The 23,638-nt window shown below is 39.9% G+C and overlaps 1 protein-coding gene across 1 annotated transcript; it reads right to left on the bottom strand.

Moving 5' to 3' along the window:
* Nucleotides 1-228: 228 nt before the first annotated feature.
* pdik1l (PDLIM1 interacting kinase 1 like) lies at nucleotides 229-23,415 on the bottom strand. The gene is made up of 3 exons (XM_039739977.1): nucleotides 23,295-23,415; nucleotides 9,223-9,527; nucleotides 229-5,022 (listed from the first exon to the last, which is right to left on the bottom strand). The coding sequence occupies exons 2-3, from the start codon at nucleotides 9,505-9,507 to the stop codon at nucleotides 4,282-4,284; spliced, it is 1,026 nt and encodes a 341-aa protein (XP_039595911.1). The 5' UTR covers nucleotides 9,508-9,527; nucleotides 23,295-23,415; the 3' UTR covers nucleotides 229-4,281.
* Between the last annotated feature and the right edge of the window lie 223 nt (nucleotides 23,416-23,638).

Here is a 23,638-nt window from a genome sequence, read left to right on the forward strand (position 1 = left end):
GGTACAGAAGTCGCATGTCTCATTATTCCCTTTCTGAAGTGTGGACATTCAAGTACATTATGAGAATAAACTTAAAAATACACATGGAAACTCTGTTATTTTACTGTTTTAATTAAAAAGGCAAAAAATGTACATTACACAATCATTTAACTTTTATAAATTCTTTTAAACATATTTTACAGTAACTTCACAATAAAATAAAACTAAAATGTAACAAAGTTTAAAAAAAAAAACCTCCCACAGTTGAGAATAATGTGTTTTAGTGTGAGCCTTGCAACTTTTTACACCCACTTTGGTTTGAAATACTCAGCAGGGAAGATTTGAATGGGGCTACCAAAAGGCTGCTATTGCTTCGGCCCTGGGCACAGTCCTGTCGTGAGTATCGAAAATGTAGATAAAGTAGCTAGCACAAACAAACTGTATATATGTACCTGCCAAGGAACCTTATGATACTTGGGACCTACGGTTTTACAGTAAAAATGTAGAGAAAAATAACTGTACAGGGCAATGCTCCATGTTAGAGTTCTGACACATACAAAAGTCGACCATTTGTTGCACAAAATAAAACTTTAAAGCAATCGAACTGAAAAAGAAAAGCAGCTGAGACTTGACAGTCCAAAAAAAAAAAAAAAAAAAAAGTTTTCTTTCAGGATAGGAGCAGTCTATATCAAAGTTAGAGAGATCGACTATCTGAGGTGCTGATAGCCAATCTCTTTAACATGGACATTATTTAATTAGAAATCTTGGATTTCAACTAACATGTTTTACAAAACACTTGTATATATACAGAGCAACAAAGACAAATATGGTCTAGCTCAGACTTAGGCAGACATAGTCCTGGAGGGGTACGCTAGCAACAGACTTTAGCTGCTGGCCACTGGATAGACTGCAGTCGTACTTTCTGTGTAATCCAGCTTAAATATCTCATGGAGTGGACTTTCAATTTTTCCCAATTACCAACATTTGAATTTTTTTCTTAGCAATTAAAGTACTACATTCCCTCAGCTTCTTCCAGTTACCTTATTTGTCAATAAGTGGACACAAGTTAGAAATCTGCTGAATTATAGGAACATTATGGGAGCATTCACATTGAATGAAGAGTGTATTTAAACATGGAGCTCATTTACTGAGGTAACTTAGCTTTTCTGTCCATAATTGGCTGGCACAAAACTCCTCCAGGACTGAGCTGATCCACCACTAGTCTGGATGCAGTGAAGTGAAACATTTACCTGCAGAAGTATATCTTATGAATTCTCACATATTTGTCAGGCTAGTAAATTTGAATGTACTGGCTTTATGTCAGTGGTAGTAATACTCATATTGTACACTCATTAATTTTGTTTAGGTTAGATGGGGAATATAATCTTTATGGATCCACAAGAAACTGTCAATAAACCATGTTTTATATCAGTTTATAGGACACATAATTAAACATGGAAATCAACACAGAATTACAAATGCACTCTGTACCAATCAAATGTTACAAGCCCAAGTTGCTCCTTTGTATCTGTCGATAATTAGAATTTCCATTCCTACAATTAAACACACCACACTGCTATGCAATTTACCACTTTTGATGGCCTTTTATTGGCTGAAGAATGGGACTTGTAACCCAAAATGTACAAGTTTAAAATCCCAGATTGGCTCATTGTGTGTGGCAAATAGTCTACACTGGGCTAGCATAAATTTTAACACATGTATATACCCACATGAAAGCTTTCTGCCATGATGCTCTCCATAAATGGGGATTTACCAAGTAAAGGATGGCCACAGTAAAGGATAGGTGCATCCATCCAGGAATCCACCATCTTCAGGCTAAATGGCAACCCTCCAAACTAGTGTTTTCAACTTCTATTTTTCAATTGATGCCTAGTTATTTTCAGAAGTGACCGTGAAAATTACATGACCTTATGTGCAATACATTTAACTGTAGGAATGGAAAATACAATCTCATTTTTTATTAACTATAAATACAATATACTGAGATAAAAATGTATGAAGGAATAGTGGCACGACTTCATACCAAGTCTGAAAAAATACAGATTAGTACAAAGGGAAAATTAATTAAATTATACTTACTAGGAACTTTCATAACTGGTGTATGATCATTTGTACTTCCTTTTACCTGTATGATATATACAATAACTTAAATGGAAATTGTTTAGATATTAATGGAAATATTTTTTTTTTATTTTCTGGATTGAAGCATTAGCAAACATTCTGTTCAGGAACTTTAAGCATTCTTTATCCACTTAAAATGTAATACTGATTTTGAACACTCAGTAATTAAACTTATAAGCATTGTTAAATGGTCATTTTTTTATACAATTTGTTAAAAGTCAACAACCCATTATGAAAATCCCATCACAATCCTAATTGTCTCTGCAATTACCAGCAGGCATGTTATTTACCTCTTGGTCTTAGAAAGTATCTTAAAACTGTTGTGCAAACTAAATTAAAAGTAGGAGCTTTGCAAGCTTGTATTTTAGATGATTAAGTAATAAAGTTTTACAGTATAGAAACTACAGCTTTATTTTCAGCCGTGAGCTGAAAGCAATGGAAATGACCTGTCATAATACTGATAAGGAAGCAAAGCTGGACAGAATACAGGGACTGGGACAGACTGACAATATTAAATAACAAAATGCAGAGTACTGAGAAATGCTACATCTCAATTACTCCTGTAAGGCCATAAGGCTGTTTTTGCAAAGAATAAATATTTTTCTTTTTATAATTTAATACCATCTTTCGGTAAAACAAAAGAAACAGTGGCACCATATATACACTAGCAGCTTTACTGCTGCCTGGTATGTTCAGTCTTAAACAAAAAGGTATTTAAACAGAAGGAGAAACAAAGCAATAAATCTTGCTCCTTTCATTAAAGGTGGGAAAATATTAGTTATGCAGCATGATTAAAACACTTCAGAGTGAAAGGCAGCTTTCTAGTGAATATCACATTTTCCAGTTAATTTCATGGCAGTTCATTTAGTGTTCAAATAAATAATGAAAGTAAAACAAGATGGTGACCTTCTCCCATCCCATATCAGTTCACAGCATTCATATTTTCATTTTTGTTCCCATCCAAATTTAAAAACAATGTTCATGTATTTGGCAGCAGTCATACTGTTCAGGTTTGTGAACAACTATGGGTAGACAATATTGCCAACATGGCTATAGACCCTCATACTCTGCCCAAGTTACGATAATGGAGTAGTTTAATCAAATGTCAATGTTTCTGTGATACATTTATCACAATACCATCAATTTTTTCATACCACTAACTGCACAAGTAAAAATGGCACTCAAAAGCCAGTGCCCCAAAAAGAAAAAAATCAATGGGGTGAATAATATCTGTCTTTCTGAACAAACACTTATGCGTGTGGATTATGGAGATTGTTCTTTTTCAAGCTGTGACAGCTTCATTGAAATTAAGAAATGTACTTTCTAATTTTAGAAAGTTGACCGCTTACATTTCAGAATGTATTCTACAGCTTTATGTGCAATGTACATTAAATTACAACTTGGACCTTTAACAAGCACAATGTAAGATGTGAAATGATATCATGGCTGTTAATTGTACTTTAACTTTATTTAGTGATTGCTACAGTACAGCTTAGTGGCACAGTCGTGGAGCATTTAGTGCCGCCGTCCTCAGGTGATGGAATGCAAACTGGTTGGAGTTTACAAGTTCCCTTCTCAGTCTGTGTGGGCTTTCATCCCACATTTCCAAAGACAAGCTGCTTAGGTTAACTGGCTACTCTAAATTTTGTGTGTGTGTGTATGTGTGCGAGTGGGTCCTTTGATGGATTGGAACCTTGTGACAAGCTGATTCCTTCCTTCTACCTGATGTTACCAGGATAGCTTCAGCTCTCTGCAACCCTGAACTGGATTATGCAGATTTGAGAGTGTAGCTGTTAAGGTATGTTGTTGATGGCATGTGCTTATTCACTTTTATTGTAAATGGTAGATTTATCTGCACTTCCAGCATGCAAATACTATATTTTGTTTGGTCCTCAAAGTTAATAGGGTAGCAAAGTTATTCAAATTTGCTGCAGTATCTTTTAGCATTGCATCTGAATAAAAACTTGTTCTTTTTAAATAAGCCCAACTCAAGAAACAAAAGAAGTTAAATTATGTGAGCCAATACAATAAGATGGCAATTCAAGCCCCGATTTTGTTGTTCCCATATGCATGTTGACACTTCAGCCATCTGCATTCCACAAAAAATCCAAAGAAAATGAATCAATGGTCGTGTGTACAAGTTTCTGTATTTCTTGGATATCACGTATCCCAGTTACATTCTTTGCATGCAATTTTTACTAGTCTCAACTCCAGTTCAAAAGCATCCGGCCTTTCTTGGGGGTTTGCAGCCAGCATCTCCTTAATTAACTGTTTCATGCTGGCATTCATGCTTTTCTTCTTCACAGGTATGTGTAGCTCCATTTTGGGGTTTTCCAAAAGTGCCTCCCCAACAGGCACAATCTCAGTTCCCTGTTTTACATAGCTCCCCAACAACTCCTTCTTGGTCTCTGTATCAATGAACGTAATCCTCTCCAGCATGGCCCAAATTATGATCCCAAGGGCAAAAATATCTGCTTTGGCAGTGTAGTGTCCCTCCCATACTTCAGGAGCCATATAGAAATCCGTGCCACATGCAGTCGAAAGGAAACATTTATTGACACTGACAGGTTCCTCAGGATTTAAACCAGAAGCCGAACAAACCTTGCTCAGTCCAAAATCAGCAACTTTTAAAGTGGGCTCAGGTACCCCTGTGGGAGTCCTGCTTTGTGAGATCAGAATATTGTCTGGCTTTAAGTCTCTGTGGATAATTTGATTTTTGTGCAAAAATGCAAGGGCACTGCTTAGCTGCAACATGAAGCTGGTGTTTGTCTTGCGGTTTGGTTTTCTGGAAAGCAGGTAAGCATTCATATCTCCTCCGTCACAGAAATCCATCACAAACCATAAGTAATACGAACTTCTGGGGTCAAAAGCAATTTCACCTTTTAATGATGTTTCCACCAACTGTAAAATAAACACATAATAAAATCCTGTTTTAATATAATTACACTTTACTCTAAGACAACTTTTTAATAGGATCCTTCTTACTACAAGTGTTTATTCTGTAGCATATACTGACAGATGATGTTTAAATCTTACAGTACAATATAGGAAAGATGTTTCAAGACTTATACTTGGTATACTGTCTGCCCCAAAGATGTTATATGTCTTTATATACCCATATATCTTTATATACTTCTATATATTAAAGTTACAGTAAATGCTGCTAGACAGAATTGGTACTATGAAGTATCTAGAATGTTTTGCAATTACTGCTTTTATAAAAAGGATAGGTAAATAACCTCCGTCCTTTTACTGTATACTATATAGACAACTGCATTATTGTCTTCCTTTTACCTTTTATTACAGTTCTATGACAATTCTTCTACTTTATTTAATGTTTTTTCACTTTTCATTCCTTACATATTAGCGAAGTGTATTTACTACAAAAACTACAGTGCTCTGGAGGCATCAATGCTTATTAGACAAAATATAGAAAATAAGAGTTTTTGGAGGCTGCCACAACAAATTGACTAGCAAAATAATCTTTTAATTGCCCAACACTCCAATGTTAGAATACTATGCTTTATCTAATTTGTAAAATGGTTACCACTGTGCTTCAGAACTCTGGGTTTGAATCCCATGCCCATTCATTGTCTGTCATTGCCTGTGTGGAGTTTGTGCCGGTTTTCCAGGTCTGTTTTGGTTTTTCTATCACATCCCCACTAATGTGCTCCTTGGGTTAATTGGCCCCAGCATGAGTACAAGAGCGTGTTTATGCATAAGAGGGCTCTGTGATGGAATGGAACAGTGCCCAGGGTTCATCCCAGCCCTGCTTTCAGTGCTGCCAGAAAAGGCTTTGGTGCTCCATGAACCTCAAATGATCATTAACATTTTAGAAAATTACTGAAGTAATGAAGACTCTTAGAAAAAATGTAACTTCCCACCAAAAGAACCATGTTAGATACAGATGTAGAGTGGTCCAGATCTAATTTTACAGATCCAGATCGTCTGGATGACTTTGATTTATGTAGGGACAATTCTTCATGTTGCCAGTTTTCACACTTCTCGATGGTCTGGGATTTTTCGGGTGATTTTGTATGTAATAAACTTAATAAGTTATAGCATAATGAAAATTGCATAATTAGATTTGGACCACCCTATATTTAAAAGTATGAACTGATGAAAAGTGTAATTTTGACAAAAAGTAAAAATATTAAAGACAAAAAAACAAAACAGGTTGGAGCATACTATGTTATATTCCAAGCAAAGGATCAACAAGCCACATTAAAGTGCATTAATACCAAAAAACTTAGCAATCACTAGTAAGTCGCAATAAAACCCTGACAAATTTATATTTTAAAATTTTACCATGCACATTCATGCCATACATACAAATTATAACTGAAATGTATGACATGCAATGTTCCAGTAATGGGAATTTTAATGATCTGTCTCATAAGTTTAACATCCAATTCACAAGGCTAAAATGACAACAAGCACCCTTTCATGCTTACCAAACAATGAATGATTTCCAAGTAGAAGTTGTATGAAAATTACTATTAGCATGACTAGCTATTTTTAACTGATGTAAAAAACATACAGCTTATGCCAAACTTTAGCTGCTGCATACACTGCTTGTTCCTTCGGTATATAGTAAGTGAGGAAATCTGTTAATTTTTAAAATTGAGAGCAATGGTTTGTGTTACTTTCTTACCATAGAATGCCAACACTTCTATGTTTTACGAACTGGGACCATCCTTGTTACAGATCCTTTTCTTGCCATTGAAAGAAACCATATATAATATCCATACAAAAATATTGCTGTGTAGCTCTCATAAAACAATACAACATACAATCAAAAGTAAATTGAAATTTTGATGAAAAAGCTCATCTCCATCAACGTATTCCATCTGAAACACCAGTTCATGGTTATGTAGGACCAAACTGCTTTGGTATTTCTGCTTTCAATTACTCACTTTTAAAATATTATACCCAAAGTGTATGAAGTCATGTATGTAAAATTATAAATAATATGCAAACAAGAAAATAAACCTAATGGTGAGGGAAACCTAAACTGAATAGGATACCTTAAGGCAGATATTACTCATATAAATAAATTTAAATACATCAAAATGATTAGAAATAAGGGAAAAGCATCTTTCAAAAATAGAGATGTTTTCTTAAAATTCATATTGTGTTAATGGCTGTGAAAATGCAAAACAAATCAAGCAAAGTAAGCAACTCCATGTTACAAGTGAGCCCATTCGGAACTGCTGCTGAATGAACTCTGAACTAGAAAATACTACAGAAAAGGCTAAAAGGTCAGAAATGCATAATGCATATAAAAGAGTGTTAACTGAAGCAACATTTCTTTTGTAAGAAGAAGAAAAAAAAGGCCATACAAAAAAATCACTGTCTACATAAACAAATAATTGCTGCCTTTCAGTAAAACGTGCACAGAAACACATTTAAGCACAAAAAACTGGGAAGACGGCCAATTTCCTGCCACAGAAAAGCAACAGAGTGACTAACAGGCCATTAAAAATACCTTAATGTACTGCAGAGGTTCTGTAATCAAGAATTAAAAGGTACAATTCTCTATGATTGCTGTCAACATATTTATTAGTTTCAGAGAAGTAAATTATTGTGTGACTAACCCTCCCTATTCAAACTTAAATAAAATACAATGCTGTTCCACTGTTTAACTAATCAAAACCATTAAAATTTCAATTTACATCTTTTCAATTGTATATTTCATTAACTAGAAGTGTAACGATTTTAAATAAAAATACAAAAAGGAAATAGTTGATATATCTAAATTTTTGGTTTTTTTTTTTGTTTATTAGTACAGGTAATCCCCAGGTTATGGCCATCCAACCTACAACATACGAACGGGGCCAGCAGCTGTGACGCATGAGCCTCAGTAACTGCCGTTCCGTCATCTTCATTCTGGGGACGCTAGAAGCGGTGGCTGGAGGGGGGCAATTTCGCTGCTCCTACAGTGTAGTGTCCCTCGGCCGGGTCCCGGCGGCAAGTGGCTTCACTGCCTGCCCACCACACACAGCTGTCCCGTTTGTTCTAGATGGGTGGCTGGTAATGCTGCAAGCGGGGACCTGGTTGTGGCTGAGGGGAGGCCATTGAGGGTGAACGGGGCACATTGTAGTATGCCTCGGATGGCTGCATGTTGAATGGGGGAGGTGGTGTTGCGTAAGCTACAGGCAGCATACTGTAGTGCAAGTGACTCTGAGGTGGGCTGGTGATGAATTGCCCCTCGCCGCCCCCATTCATTCTCAATAGCAACCCTGCTTGTACTGTTATGCACATAGCAGGAAGTTGTTTCTTGTCAGTACAGAGTGGTCCAGATCTAATTATGCTGATCCAGTTCGTCTGAATGATTTTGATTTATGAGGGGATAATTCCAGTTTGGCGCAAAGACAATTCTTCATGTTGTCAGTTCGCACACTTCTCGATGGTCTGGGATTTTTCAGTGATTTTCTATGTAATAAACTGAGTAAGTTATATTGCATAATTATATCTGGCCCACCCTATACATCAGACATACTGAGGATGGGTGCCTTCCTGCTGTGATAGCCGTACAGTGCTGTGTAGAAGAGCTCATCTTAATCTGTTGTCTTCACCCTTCAAGAATGTCTCTGAAACACAAATCTGATGCAAGTGCTGGTGATACACTAAATAAGAGAAAAACTATCACCATTGAAAATAAAGACATACTGTAATAAAAAGGTAAGAGTGAGGTAAAACTCCATCATTCATTAGCGGGGCACTTGGTTACAGTCAGTCAACAATAGCATTTATTAAATTAATGTACCTGTTCCGCCTTACATACAAATTCAACTTAAGTACAAACCTACAGTCCTCCCCATCTCGTACGTAACCCTGGGACTGCCTGTAATAATTTTACACAACATTCTAAAATCCTGTATTCACCTTGTCATTCTGGGGTGCCGAGTGTTCTGTGATATGGGAAAAAATTAAATGATTTTAGTACAAGGCGGCAAAATAAAATGTGAAAAAGGAGGAGTCTGAGTACTTTCTGAATGCACAGTGAATTACTTCTCAAAATCTGTACAAAATGGTAAAATGAATGATACCATACACATGTCATAAATTCAGTAATTGTAAAATTATTGAACATTTTACCTCTAAATAAAGAGATGAAGTGGATCCATGTGTCATTTTCTGCACCATGCCATCCTTCTGTAATATGCACTCCTCCAAATGAATGACATTTGGATGCTGACTCTGGATGCTGCTCAAAGCCCAGAACTCCCGGAGTGCAAGTTCCACATTTTCTGGAGCATGGCACCTTATCTTTTTGACAGCAACTCGAGCCCCAGTCTTCTTTACTACAGCCTCATAAACGAGACCATAGCTTCCTCGCCCCACCTCCTGAACCAGCTCATACTTGGGCTGACTGCTCACCATCCTCACACCATCAGATGCAGCTAAAAATAAAGTGAAGAGTTTATTTTTCTTTACGCTACAGCATTTTTAATGACAATCATTTAAAATGCCACAGTGTGTTTAAATGTTTCTAAAACAAAGCACTTCCTGCAAAAAGTCAGCAGAGATAACAAAGAGGGAAAAAAGGACCATCTCCTTAAATGTGGAAAAGAAAACTTATCTTTGGCACCATCTTCACGAAATTTGGTAGGCGGCTTCCCTGCGCTAACCAAAACTGATGTACGTACTTATTTCGATGGTATGACACCACTGTCGGCCGCCATATTGAATTTTCCAACGTCACTAATTCTCCAACTTCCCGTGTAGGTAGAAGGCTGAAATTTGGCAGGCTCATTCCTTACAGGTTACTTACAAAAGTTAAGCAGGTTTAATTTCGAAATTCTACGCGTAACGGTCATAACAGTCAACAACGTCCCCAATGTTGAACTTTCTTATTTATGGCCCCATCTTCACGAAATTTGGTAGGCGGCTTCCCTGCACTAACCGAAACCAATGTACATACTTATTTCGGTGGTATGATGCCACTGTCGGCCTCCATATTGAACTTTTCAACGGTCTTTGCTAGTTATGGGCCCATCTTCAAGAAATTTGGTATGCGGGTTCCCAATGCTAACTGAATCCTACTTACGAACATATATACGTCCATAGCCTGCAGCTTGGTCACCGTGTGAGGCGGCGTTGGGTCCCCCATCCCAACGCCTCCCACGTTGTTGGCTGCCTGCCTATATAAGGCTGTCCATCGCTCCAATCTCTACATTCCCTTACTTGCTTCGCCACGGGATTCACGTCTCCCTGCTGATAACTACTGCCTTTTTAATTTAATCCACGGCTTCTTGGCTGTTTTATTGTTCATTTATTACGATTATAGTTATTGTGTAGGTATTTTAGACTTACTTTACATTGTTCAGGTAGCCATTTCCTTTATCATTCCAACCGTACCCCCATTAACATGTCTATCGAGGTGATCACCATTGATCAAAGAACTGTCACTTACCGAGTGGTTTCCATGCCCGGAGATGGCACCTACCTTTTCCATTCTCTTTGTTACATATTGCACGGCCATATCAGGCTCACTCTTGATATCCGGAGGACAATTGTGTCTTATGTATTGAATGACTGGGACAGGTTCAAGGTGTGGACTGATGACGGTACAGGAGATAATTATACTACACAGGAACACTATAAGAGTGAAATGCTTAAGCCCTTCACCTATGGATCTGCATGTGAGTTGATGGTTGCAAATATTTTACACCTTTCGACAACCGCCTATGCCTATTAAACATCTTAGATTCACAAGTGACAATTTCAGTAGTGGACACTTTGATGTTTATGAATGTTTAAAATCTCAAAAGCTGGATGTGAATGTGGTGTTATGGGTCCACAGCTCGTTGAGAAAAGGCCATTCATTTTAATAAATTATCACCGCACCCGAGGTGTTGTAGCGAGCCGCAGGGCGGTCATCGATGTGGGCGTTTCTCACCGTGTGCACAGGTGAGGAACTGCCCACATTTGTGATTGCTCCCGTGGCTAATGCTACAGCTGTAATGGCCCCTCACGTTTTAAAAGAAGCTCGAGTTGGTTTTATGAGGAGAAAGAAACGTTCGTTGTAAAAAAATGGAGAGCGAAAAAAAGGAAAGGAGAGGACGGAGGTTACCGGGAGCAGGAGAGGAAGCAGGCGGTGCGCGAGTGTGGTGAGCGCACGATCGAGCGCTCGTGGACAGCTGCGTGGAAGCTGGGTGTTAGGCCGATACCCAGGCGTTTGTGTTGATGTCGCTCCCGCTGAGCGATCAGGTAGCGGGAGTGACCAGGGAAGGCGACTGGCCGCAGAGAGGCCATTGAAAGGCAGCGGAAGTCGGGAGACTTGGTGGTGGGAATCCCCAGCGTGAGCGACCTGGCAGTTGTGCGAAACCAAGTTCTCCGGGACTGGGATGAGTGCCATACCGGAGCCAGGGATCGGGAGGTCTCCAGTCTCGAATGTGTGATGTAGGAGTGCAGCTGCAGAGAGCGTCTTGCCTGCTGCTAAGCCCAAACGGGATAAGCAGGTGAGACGCTAACAGAAAAGAAGCACCAAGCTTATTTGTTGTTGTTTTTAAAGACAGCTTCCTGATCGTTTTAAACCTCGTTTTTAAGAAGACTTTTTCCAATGGTTTTAACTTCCACGTTTTTTTCATTTTATGGATTATTTATGGAAACTGCACTATTTATGGAACACTGTTTTTGTTGACTGTTTTTAAATAAAAGCACTGTTTTCACTTATAACTATCCCCTTGTTCAGATGCTCAATTATTGCCTCCACTGACTAGCTCACTCGGTAACATTATCGACGGTGTTGGGTTCAAGGGTTCCCAAACATCAATGGGAGCGTGGAGCCAGAACCCACATCGTCACATTTGGTGGCAGCGGTGGGATGAGCTAGCAGTGGAGGCCAGAAGAGGAGACAGAGCAGCAAGCGGGATTGGTAATTGACTTTGTGTGGAACCCACGTACCCAAGCCTGAGGAGGACATTTTAAGAGACTGAGCTTTTTAAGTACATTTATTTATTGCTGGTTTTAATTGTCTTTTAAAGTTCTTATTCTTTTAATGTCCTGTTTTTATGAAGGGGGCTTGGGTTGGTTTGTTTTATTGTGGGGAATTGTTTTAGTGCTTTTATTGGTTTTAGTGCAGTGTGGAGTGGCCGAGCTGTGGACCTGAGCTCCAGTTGCATTGGGTTGGCAGTGGTGTGGAGCCTTCCCATGCAACTGGAGTTTTATGGGGGGTGGAATGTGGTGTTATGGGTCCACAGCTCGTTGAGAAAAGGCCATTCATTTTAATAAATAATCACCGCACCCGAGGCGGCTTCGTGAGGGGGGCGTTGTAGCGAGCGCTGGCGTCGTCGATGTGGGCGTTCTCACCGTGTGCACAGGTGAGGAACTGCCCACATTTGTGATTGCTCCCGTGGCTAATGCTACAGCTGTAATGGCCCCTCACGTTTTAAAAGAAGCGCGAGTTGGTTTTATGAGGAGAAAGAAACGTTCGGTGTAAAAAAATGGAGAGAGAAAAAAAGGAAAGGAGAGGACTGAGGTTACCGGGAGCAGGAGAGGAAGCAGGCGGTGCGTGAGTGTGGTGAGCGTGATCGGCTTCGTGGACAGCTGCGTGGAAGCTGGGTGTTAGGCCGACACCCAGGCGTTTGTGTTGATGTCGCTCCGCTGGCGATCAGGTAGCGGGAGTGACCAGGGAGGCGACTGGTCGCAGAGAGGCCATTGAAAGGCAGCGGAAGTCGGGAGACTTGGTGGTGGGAATCCCCAACGTGAGCGACCTGGCCGTTGTGGGAAACCAAGTTCTCCGGGACTGGGATGAGTGCCATACCGGAGCCAGGGATCGGGAGGTCTCCAGTCTCGAATGTGTGATGTAGGAGTGCAGCTGCAGAGAGCGTCTTGCCTGCTGCTAAGCCCAAACGGGATAAGCAGGTGAGACGCTAACAGAAAAGAAGCACCAAGCTTATTTGTTGTTGTTTTTAAAGACAGCTTCCTGATCGTTTTAAACCTCGTTTTTAAGAAGACTTTTTCCAATGGTTTTAACCTCCACGTTTTTTTCATTTTATGGATTATTTATGGAAACTGCACTATTTATGGAACACTGTTTTTGTTAACTGTTTTTAAATAAAAGCACTGTTTTCACTTTTAACCATCCCCTTGTTCAGATGCTCAATTATTGCCTCCACTGACTAGCTCACTCGGTAACATTATCGACGGTGTTGGGTTCAAGGGTTCCCAAACATCAATGGGAGCGTGGAGCCAGAACCCACATCGTCACAGTGAAGTTATCAATGAAACCAGTTGTATACTTACAACGCTTGACAGATGCCAAATGTCTCTTCAACACAAGTCCTACAAATACTGTCGTAATTGAAACAAACCATGAAATTCAAACCGATTATGACAGCAGCAATCCAAGCTGTGAGATTTGAAACAAGATTACTGTTCACATGGCCAACTGTACGTTGCATGCTCAAGAGTAAGCTTAGCGCCCAGCTTGGTCATATTACAACGGGAGGGCCTGAACTCACAATGTGGTATACAAAGAGATCCTTAACAAATAATTATTGGTATATTTTCCCTAAGTTTAAAAAGGTTTAATTTTCTTCTTAATAAAAATTTTAAGGCAGTACTTCGCCGCTGCGAAGCATGGGTATTTTGCTAGTCTATACTAATAAAAGGCAAAGAAAGCCCTGACTGACTGACTGACTGATCATTAATTCTCCAACTTCCCGTGTAGGTAGAAGGCTGAAATTTGGCAGGCTCATTCCTTACAGCTTACTTACAAAAGTTAGGCAGGTTTCTTTTTGAAATTCTACGCGTAACGGTCATAACTGGAACCTAATTATGTACATACAGGGTAGGATTCAAAAGTAATGAGCCTCATTTTGTTCTGACGCAAACGTACCTCGCCGCGCGCCCCACTTGCCAGTGACGGCGACGGTGGGTGTTGGCTTCACAACGTAACGGAGCTCTCGGAGCGGTAGGATCGGCCTTGACGGGAACCCCTGTGCGGTAGTGCGTTACACGGCGGAATGGAAAGTTCGTTAGAGCAACAGTACACGATCGAGTTCTTCGGAGTGAAGGGGATCATCCACTACGAGTTTGTCCCGCAAGGACAGACCGTGAATGCTGCTTACTACTTGGAAGTCCTGAAAAGGCTGAAAAGAAGCGTCGTGCGCAAGCGAAGGGACATCAAGGACAGCTGGAAGCTTCAACACGATAACGCGCCCAGCCACACCGCCTTCATCATGAGCGCCTACCTGGCCCGGGTGAACGTTCCGGTGGTCCCCCAGCCTCCCTACAGTCCAGACGTGTCACCTTCTGACTTCTTCTTATTTCCGCGCTTAAAAGCAGCTCTGAAAGGAAAACGTTTCGACTTGATCAAGGACATCCAAGCAAATGTCAAGTCAGCCCTTGCAACCATCCCGGAACAGGCCTACGTGGACGCCTTCGAGTCATGGAAAAGCCGCCTACAAAAGCGTATTGATGCAGGAGGTGCCTATTTTGAAGACTATTAATTAGTTGTACCAATGATTTGCTCAATAAGTTTGTCTTTTTGAACAAAGGCTCATTACTTTTGAATCCTACCCTGTATATACCAGCCATAGCCTGCATCTCGGTCGCCATGTGAGGTGGAGTTGCGTCCCTAATTGTCACGCCTCTCACGTAATTGAGTGCCTGCCCATATAAGGCCGTCCATCAGCGGAAATCCAATAGAAACACTCTGCCGCTGAGCAGCTCATGTGAACTGACTGTGAACACAGTACGCAGACAAAAAGCAACAGCTCCAAAGAGTGAACAAAAAACTCATTACACAACTGAGAAGGCAACAAAAGAATATGAAGCGAGTGACGCATACAAGCATATTCATAAGTGCAGCTACTGCGGAAACAAAGCACGGTGTAAACCTTAAGTTTAAATTAAGTTCATAGACACGCTGCCACTGGCATTTGTCATGCCTATGACGAATACAATATTCGCGAGATACACGTTTAATGAAAAGACCCATTGCCGGGTCTGAGCTAACATCGCAACATCGCACGAGATAGCACAAGCACAGCTGAGAACCTTCGATGCATGTACTCCGAGCAGCTCACGTGAACTGACTGTGAACGCAGTACGCAGACAAAAAGCAACAGCTTCAAAGTGCGCTGAACAAAAAACGCATTACACAATTGAGAAGGCAGCAAAAGAATATGGCGACTGGCGCGATACAAGCATATTCATAAGTGCAGCTACTGGAAACAAAGCACACGGTGGAAAAAGTCAATGTCCAGCTAAAGGAAGACAGTGTAAAAAAACCAGTGCATGCAGTGTGTGATGTCTCAAATAAAGAGACAAGCCGTTTATTGATGCAGTAAGAAAGGAATCGATGAATGAAACCTGTTATCTTTACAACGGTTGACAAACACGGAATGTAACTTGAACCCAACACATCCTCCAAATACGAACCTGTTTGAAAGAAATAATAATCAAATTCTTGATGACAGCAACATAACAGTCACAAAACAATTACGTTGACAATCACATTACGTTATTTTTAAAATGTTTCCTTTTCTTTTTCATTACTTCTTTAACACACTACTTCTTGGCTGCGAAGCGCGGGTATTTTGCTAGTATAGTATATTTTCCAAATATTTTTTTCTAATTTTTATTGTTAGAAAGTATAAAAAAAATGAGTACCTCAATTTCACAACTGTCCATAACAAAACATTATGATTTGAACTTTTCAATTTAGTAGACAGAATGATGTAAACTAGGCCTGAAGAACAGGGAGAAGATCATGAGATGTGTGTGTAGAGTGTCATAAAGCAAAAGGAAGATAAATGCTGAAGTAAGGGAAAGACTTGGTGCTGTGTTAAGGAGAAACAGACTAAGTTTCAATGGTTCAATGACATGGAGTGAAAGTCAGGGAATGACTGGGTGAAGAGATGCTCACACACACATATGTATATATATCTCTCTATTATAAAAACAATCTTGGGAGGGAGACGAGACATGATCTACTCGGAAGACTCTTTGATGTTATGTGAGACAAGGCAGTGAGACAAAAGAACAGCTGCTGAACAGGCTTTTAAATGACCGACACGCAGTGCGACAAGCAGAATACACAGCAGATGATCTGACTGCATCTCCTTAGCGTGCGTTAAGCCCCAGTCTTCACAACGTGAGCGGCAGAGACGCGAAGTGGCAAAAGGACAGCTGCTGTACAGGCTTTTAAATGATCGACATGCAGCGCGACAAAAAGAACACGCAGCTCGCCAGCAGCAAGACAGCAGCTGATCCGACCGCAACTCCTTAGGGTGTGTTCAGCCATCCTTCACAATGCGAGCAGCTTTATACATCCTGCGAGAAAGACAATTAACCACGCCTGGGGCCAGAAATAAAGGACAAAGAGTAGATTACAAAGTAGAACTTCGTAAAGAATTAAAAAATGATGGCGTGGTACACATGCACAGCAGATCTTCTCGGAAGACACTTTGAAGTCCTGCGTGACTACTTGCACGTCATGCCCTACTTATAAACAATTTCTGCGAGACACTTTAACATCCCGTGAGACAAAAGGACAGCTGCTGTACAGGCTTTTAAATGATTGTCGCGCAGTGTGACATGAAAATCACGCAGCACATCACAAGCAGCAGCAGCTGCTGTACAGGTTTTTAAATGATCGATGCGCAGCGCGACATGCAGATCACGCACCACAGTACTAGCAGCGCCAGGGTTGAGAATAACTCATTCACTACAGCTTTATTACTGGCAAATATCAAGAAATAAAAAATGAATGAAATGAAAATAGCAATCTCTTTAAATTGTATATCCGGTTAACCAAACCTGGGGGTTGGTGAGCGAAGCAAGCAGGGAGCAGAGAGATTAAGAAGACGAGACATGACCCTCTTGGAAGACAATTTGACGTCCCGCAAGACAAGGCAGTGAGACAACATTTAAAACAAGTTCACGGACATCTAACCTAGCAGTTGTTGGAATACTTTTGGCAGACACACTTCATGTACTCCCAGCTCTTAAAACAATGACTAGCAACAAGCAGAAGACGCAGCTCGTCAGCAGCAGCAAGCCAGCAGATGATCCAACTGCTACTCCTTAGCATGCGTTCAGCCAAACCCCTCTCCAACCCCTTCACAACGCGAGCAGCAGAGACATGCAGTGGCAAAAAGACAGCTGCTGTACAGGCTTTGAAATGATCAACGTGCATTGCGACAAGCAGAATACACAGCTCGCCAGCAGCAGCAAGCCAGCAGATGATCCGACTGCTTCTCCTTAGCTGCGCATATGAGGAAGCCCATACTTCTATCAAAATTGGATTTTATGGGGAATATTAGCAACATTTTTGGGGGTCATAATTACTAATAAACTGAAATGGGTACAACACATCTTGTCTATTGCCAAGAAGGCTCACTAATGTATTTAGGAGGTGCCCAATGTCTGCCTCCATCTATGCTCACCAACTATCGACAAAGTTCGTTCTCATTATTTGCACAACATCTTGGCACTGTATCTGTTCATCTCAGGATTGCAAAGCACTATACATAGCAGTAAATATTACTGGGAAATTAAACAGCATGAAATCTTTAGTTAGCATAAAAATCATGGGACATTTGTTTAGGCGTTTTTTTTTTTTTTTTGAAGATCTCTAATTAGTGCATATGACTATAATATAGGAGGAGAGGACAGGAGGATATGGAAAAAGATGATCACTGTGGCACCCCTAATGGGAGCAGCTGAAAGAAGACGACGACTGAAATTGGTACTTTGCACCCATTGACAACATGATTTGTAAACTATGAGTATTTCAAAAACTGTAAGGAATTTGGCTTTAACCCCAAAATGTATTTTATTTTTTTTTTTTTTTTTTTAAAGACCTTAATAAATTCAACCGCTAATGCCAATATGCCAATTTAACTTTGAACCTGACAACATAAAATATAAATGCGGAATATCATCAGATTGTAAACTGACTGATATCCCCATGGACATTCAGTTTTCTTATGCTGTAGCTTTAAGACCATTTGAAGTACCTTATAATTAGTTTATAACGTGCTGTATTCTGGACAGCCAGCATGGAATTACAAAGTGCATTTAATTTATTATTGGGATGAACTTATTATCTAAACCACTGCTGGTTAAAGTTTAACTGTTACACAACTACTCATCATGTCTCATCCTTACTTCTCACATTCACATTAAGCAAATATGCTCAGCCATCTGATAAATTGGAAAGAAAAAAAAAAACACAGAAAACTCAGTTAACATTTCCCAATAAATATAAAATCTGATGAAAAACTGAAACTAATGACTCCATGTTGGGTATTCTTAATGGCCTGATAATGGGTTGGGGATATCCTGTTCTTCGGAAAGCAAGCATGACATTGGGCATCTGAGTCTTACAATTCTATTGCTAGTGTAATGAGTGTATACAGCTGAATTATAATAAAAGTAAAGACAGCATTGAACATAAGACATAGTTTTCTTTTAGAAATAATAATAGAGTAAAAGGTATGTCTTAAAACTTGACAAAAATAATTAATCTTATGAACCTGTAAATTCAAATACAGGTTCATGTGGTGGTTTATAGACTACACCCACACCACTGATGGCACAAAGCAGAAACTAACTCTGGAGAGGTTGCTAGTCCATCGCAGAGCAGGTAAAATACAATAATTTAAAAATCTTTACCAAAAACAGAATAATAAATAAGTGGGCCATGGCTGTTATAGATTAATGTCTCTTCTGATGGTGGAATATAAAAGATAGATTTGTTGTATAAAAATATAATTCAGTGTCAGTGGTTGGCACTGCTGCCTTACATTTTAAGGGACCATGGTTCAATTCCCACGCTCGTGTTTTTTTTGTTCTTTTTGCATTAAAGACATGCATGCTACTAGGCTATCTTAGTTTTTACCTGGGACTCCAGTTTAATTCCACAGTCCAATGGCACAGTCACTCAAAATGTACTTGCAACAGAATAGTGAATATTCACAGTATTGCATAAAGTACACAACAATCGTACTCAGGTAAAAGTAGAGTTACCTTTCTGGAAAGTAACTCAAGTAACAGTAAACCTTTCTCATGAGCAAACTACTCAAGTAGAAGTTTTAAAGTATCTGATATTAGGTGTCTCAAGTATAGAAAGTACAAGTAAATGTAGGATCTCTCTGTTTTATATGTAGTCAAAATGATTAATTCGGGCAACCTTCTTTTTGCATGCACTACAGTCACCAAAGAATGAGCCAAGAAACAACAATTTTAAGTAGTGACATTCAGTTAAGCACACATCTTAATCATTACATTTTAATTCAGTGGGGTAAGCACTAATAACAAAGCAGCACAAGCTTTAAAATGGAGCTAAGCTGTTCTAGGAAATTTCTTTATAAAGAGAATTTTCTTAACATGAACATGACTCCCGTTTTATTCATATAATACTGAACTTCATGGAAATTGGAAAAATTAATTTAATAATAACATTAGTCATCAAAACAATCCCTAATAGGGCATTGTGCTTTATTACATAATGTTTAATAAAGCGCCTTGCCTGGACTTTATCACTTCTACTTTAACATTCAAGTGAAAGGCTTTATGGCTTTTCCAAGTAGTTCACAATTTGTTTTTTAGCCATGATGCCACAATAATGTGGGAATACATGTGCACTACACAACAAGGTGAGTGAACAACAGTATGTGAACGCACAAGTGCACCTCACTGCAGCCTACGTAACTATCCTCGTCCCATTTGGCAGGCTGCTGTGAGGGCAGCATCAACTGTGAAAATAAATGAAACTGGAATTGCACATCACCAACATTCAGACCTTCATAACTCTACAGGTTGTAGTGAGGTGTACTTAAAATGACTACCAAGACCACCGGGTGTCCACGCCAGTAGCGCATATTTGAAACCCGTCCCATATACTTAATATGTGCAAATCTTCCTGAAGCTGGGGAAGACTGTATTTTAAATGACAGACTGAGTGAAGTACTGGGTGTATTTGTGTAGCCCATTTGTTTTTTGGTTTAACACTTTATTAGTGAAATGTGTCTAGAAAAATATACTAGAGTAAAAGTAGTCAATTGTTTTTGAATACAGTTAAGTAAAAGTGTACAGAAAATATTATGCTCAGGTAAAGTAGAAACATCCTCAAAACATACTCAAGTACAATAAACAAAGTATTTCTAATTCTTTACAAGATAATACTGCAAAAAAAATACCAGAAATGTATATGTCTTAATTTAGCAATTATTAAAATAATGCCTAGAAAATAGAACTTAAAAGTGTTCATATATTATGCAATTGTACATCAAATAATGCTAAAGACTAAGCATTAATGATAATGTAAAACCTTTGACTAACAAGGCACTAAATGAAGATAAAAGAATGAGAAACTTGGGAAAACTGCATAGGGCACATGGGGGTAAGTAGCAATACTCCAGTACTTGAATATTATATTGACTCTGCAGTACCATATATTTAATTCCCTGAAATAACATAAACGCTGAATGCAATTTTCCTGAACACTACCATATTTATGTCTTGCTGATATTTACATTACAATTATGTAAATGCAGATGCATAGCTAATTTTCTCACTTATTACCCTACTGGGATGGAGCAGAAAGACAATGCTTTCACTAAGGAGAAGACATCATCATTACTAATCGCTATCCCCCTCCCTCTTAAAAGTTCAGTCTGTGTTGCTCCTAATGGCAGAAGTGCCACACTGTAACTATAGCAACTGATGTTACTAGGAATTCCAGGCTAAATACATCTCCTCCATTGAGGTTATTATATAATTAATAACCATAAGCAGATGTTATTACTTTAGAATGTACGCCAGAAATCAAACTGCAGATAATGGTAAAATATGCAAAACAGCAGGTTATTATAATTTATTGTATGTTAGTTGAGACTGGAGAAAGACATACAGTAGTTTATAAGAATTCTTTGATGTGAAAAAAACTTTTTTGATAGTTTTCTTAAGATCACTTTAGCAGAATTAAATATTCCACTTTGGTGTTTTGCCTAAGGAAATGAAAATAACTTATAAAAGAAGTAACAGATGTTTACATGACTCTCCAGTCATCCCTCTATCTACCATCACACCTTCTTAATCCTGTATGAAACTGTGCGGGGCAGTACTGCAGAGAAGATAAAATACTTAAATACTGTCATTGTAACAATGAAACTTTGTGTGGCAACAGTCATCTAATGGAATTATAAAATACAATATAAAAAATGCAAAACACAATGTACCAGATATTACAGGGTTGAAATATACTAAATACAAAATAAAACAGAAATACAAAAAGATACTAAAATAGTTAAATACCTAAAGCTCATATACCAAGAGAGAGTAGACTAGGAGTGAGGATGGCAACAGCTCTTGGAAAAAGCTGTTCCGCAATCTGTGTGAACACAAATTGTCCTGTGCATTTGCTAGATGGCAAACATACAGTGCCCAGGGTGTGTTGGATCCCAGGTGATACTACTGGCCTACTTATGTAATTGGCAAGTGTTGAGACATGGTACAGGCTCAGTAGTTCAGACCTAATGACCCGCTGGGTGGCCTTTGCCATACGCTGTAAATCTCTCCGATTGGCAGGAGAGTAGTCCCAGCCCTGAACTGGGGAAGCTCCTCTGCCACTACTGTTAAATGGCAGCACTTGTGTTTGGCTATTTTTCCACCATGCAGTTACATATTTAAAAAGAAGAATCTTTTTCTTCCATTTACAAAATACTGTTGTAGCACTGAAACTGCTGACTGTCACTAGGTGTTTTGTAAAAAAAAAAAAGAAAGTACTTCATAGAATTACACTAATTGAAATTACAGAATAATCTTATTTTCATGTTTTAATGTGAAGTGTGATCTTTACATATTTACTCATCGTGCACAAGTGGAATTCTGTTGCCCCTTAAAGAACCTATCTTTGTTCATTCTTCAGGTACAGTATATATGAGATTAAATAATTTATAATTCAAACTGGATGTATCCTCTAAAACTGAGGCATAACAACGTAAATAATTTGTTCAGTGGCCAAAATAAATACTGACCGCCTGGACCAGTTTGCCGAGAGACTGTTCCAACTTTCTCTGCGCTCAGACAGACTGATCCCTAACAATGCAAGTCAGGACTTTTCTAGCAGTGGTCTACTAACGTACTGACAGAGCAACGCGAGTTTTCACATGACCTGAGAAGCAACGTGCTTATTTCAAACAACAACAACAACATCACAGAAGCTTTTCCATGAATAGGCAGTATTTTTGACTTGCACGTCTCATTGCATAGCCCTTTAGTTTCTGATGATCAGCAATACCACTTTTTGTTGTACAATAGTCATTTATTCGTTTCATTCAATATTATGTCTCATTCGCAGATTAGTCAACTTTTTGCCAGACCCCTACCTCCGTGAGTTTGTCCTCGCTCGCTAATGCTCAGGCACTCTTGTTGCTGTCTTTACAGCAAGTTACATAAACAGCCTCGGCACTCATTCACAGTGGATGTTGCTTTGCCACTTGCACTTCTTTCAAACTCAATTCTCTATAACGTACCTTTCCAAGACTGATATGTCACCACGAACCACGGCCACCCGGCTGTCCCTAGGCACACGGCACAATGCCGCCTCTCTCGCTTCTGCTGACGGCATGCTGATTTTGACAGCGGACGCAAAAGGCAGCCTCATAAGCCTGACAGCGCCGGTCCATTGCACCGCTCGACATATCTTAAAATGAGAGTGAAGCGACCAGGTGGCCTTCAGAGCCGCAAGCACAGTTATCCGCCACACGTGTTTGGGTAGCTGCGGCGCCTCCACTGAACACACGCTGCCATAGAAGATGAACTGCCAGGCCGGCGATGCCCGGGACTGGACTATTCACCCCGCGAGGCTGGGCACAATGGGACGACAGGCGTGATTCGCAGCGACAAAGAGCGGCGCACAAGGCCAGCGTGCTTCCCCCAGTGAGGACCTCACTTCCCCCTTTCTTCCGAGAGCCTGCCATTCTTATTTTAAACGCTATTCCCGACTGTTCGCTGCCTGTTCTCCCAGCCCCCAGCGCGCACGCAGGAGACACACAACGGACGAGACGCCAGCTGGAGGGGGTGAATGGACACCGCCGTAAATGCCTGCTTCCTTGCCGGCCACCGGGCGATACACAGCGTAACAGCCTCGGACCAAAACAGCCAACACCATACACATAGCAGCAGCAATCACGAACTAACAGACTTACCCCTGTTAGTGTCCTGGTTGATTTATTTAAGCCTTTTCTCTCGCGCTTTCGATTTTCTGGCAGCCATTATAGACTGCTCTCGAGCTGCTCTACAATCTAGGTGCGCGCTCACGCTCGCGGATTTTTCTCTCTCCGCCCCCTTTCGCGCGAACTACACTCGAGCCCGAGCAGCAAGCTCTGGAGTCTGCTGCTTCACTCTGTTGGCGAGAGTAAGGTACATCGCAGAGGCTTTGAGGTGAGCCTCGTCGAAACCCGGTGGAGCTTATACTCATGTGGAATGAACTGCCAAAAATCTGGACAGTTTGCGGAAACCATTCAGTCTTTCTTTTTGATTCAATGATGTC

This window comes from Polypterus senegalus, chromosome 17 (genome assembly GCF_016835505.1).
Source record: "Polypterus senegalus isolate Bchr_013 chromosome 17, ASM1683550v1, whole genome shotgun sequence".
NCBI lineage: Eukaryota > Metazoa > Chordata > Cladistia > Polypteriformes > Polypteridae > Polypterus > Polypterus senegalus.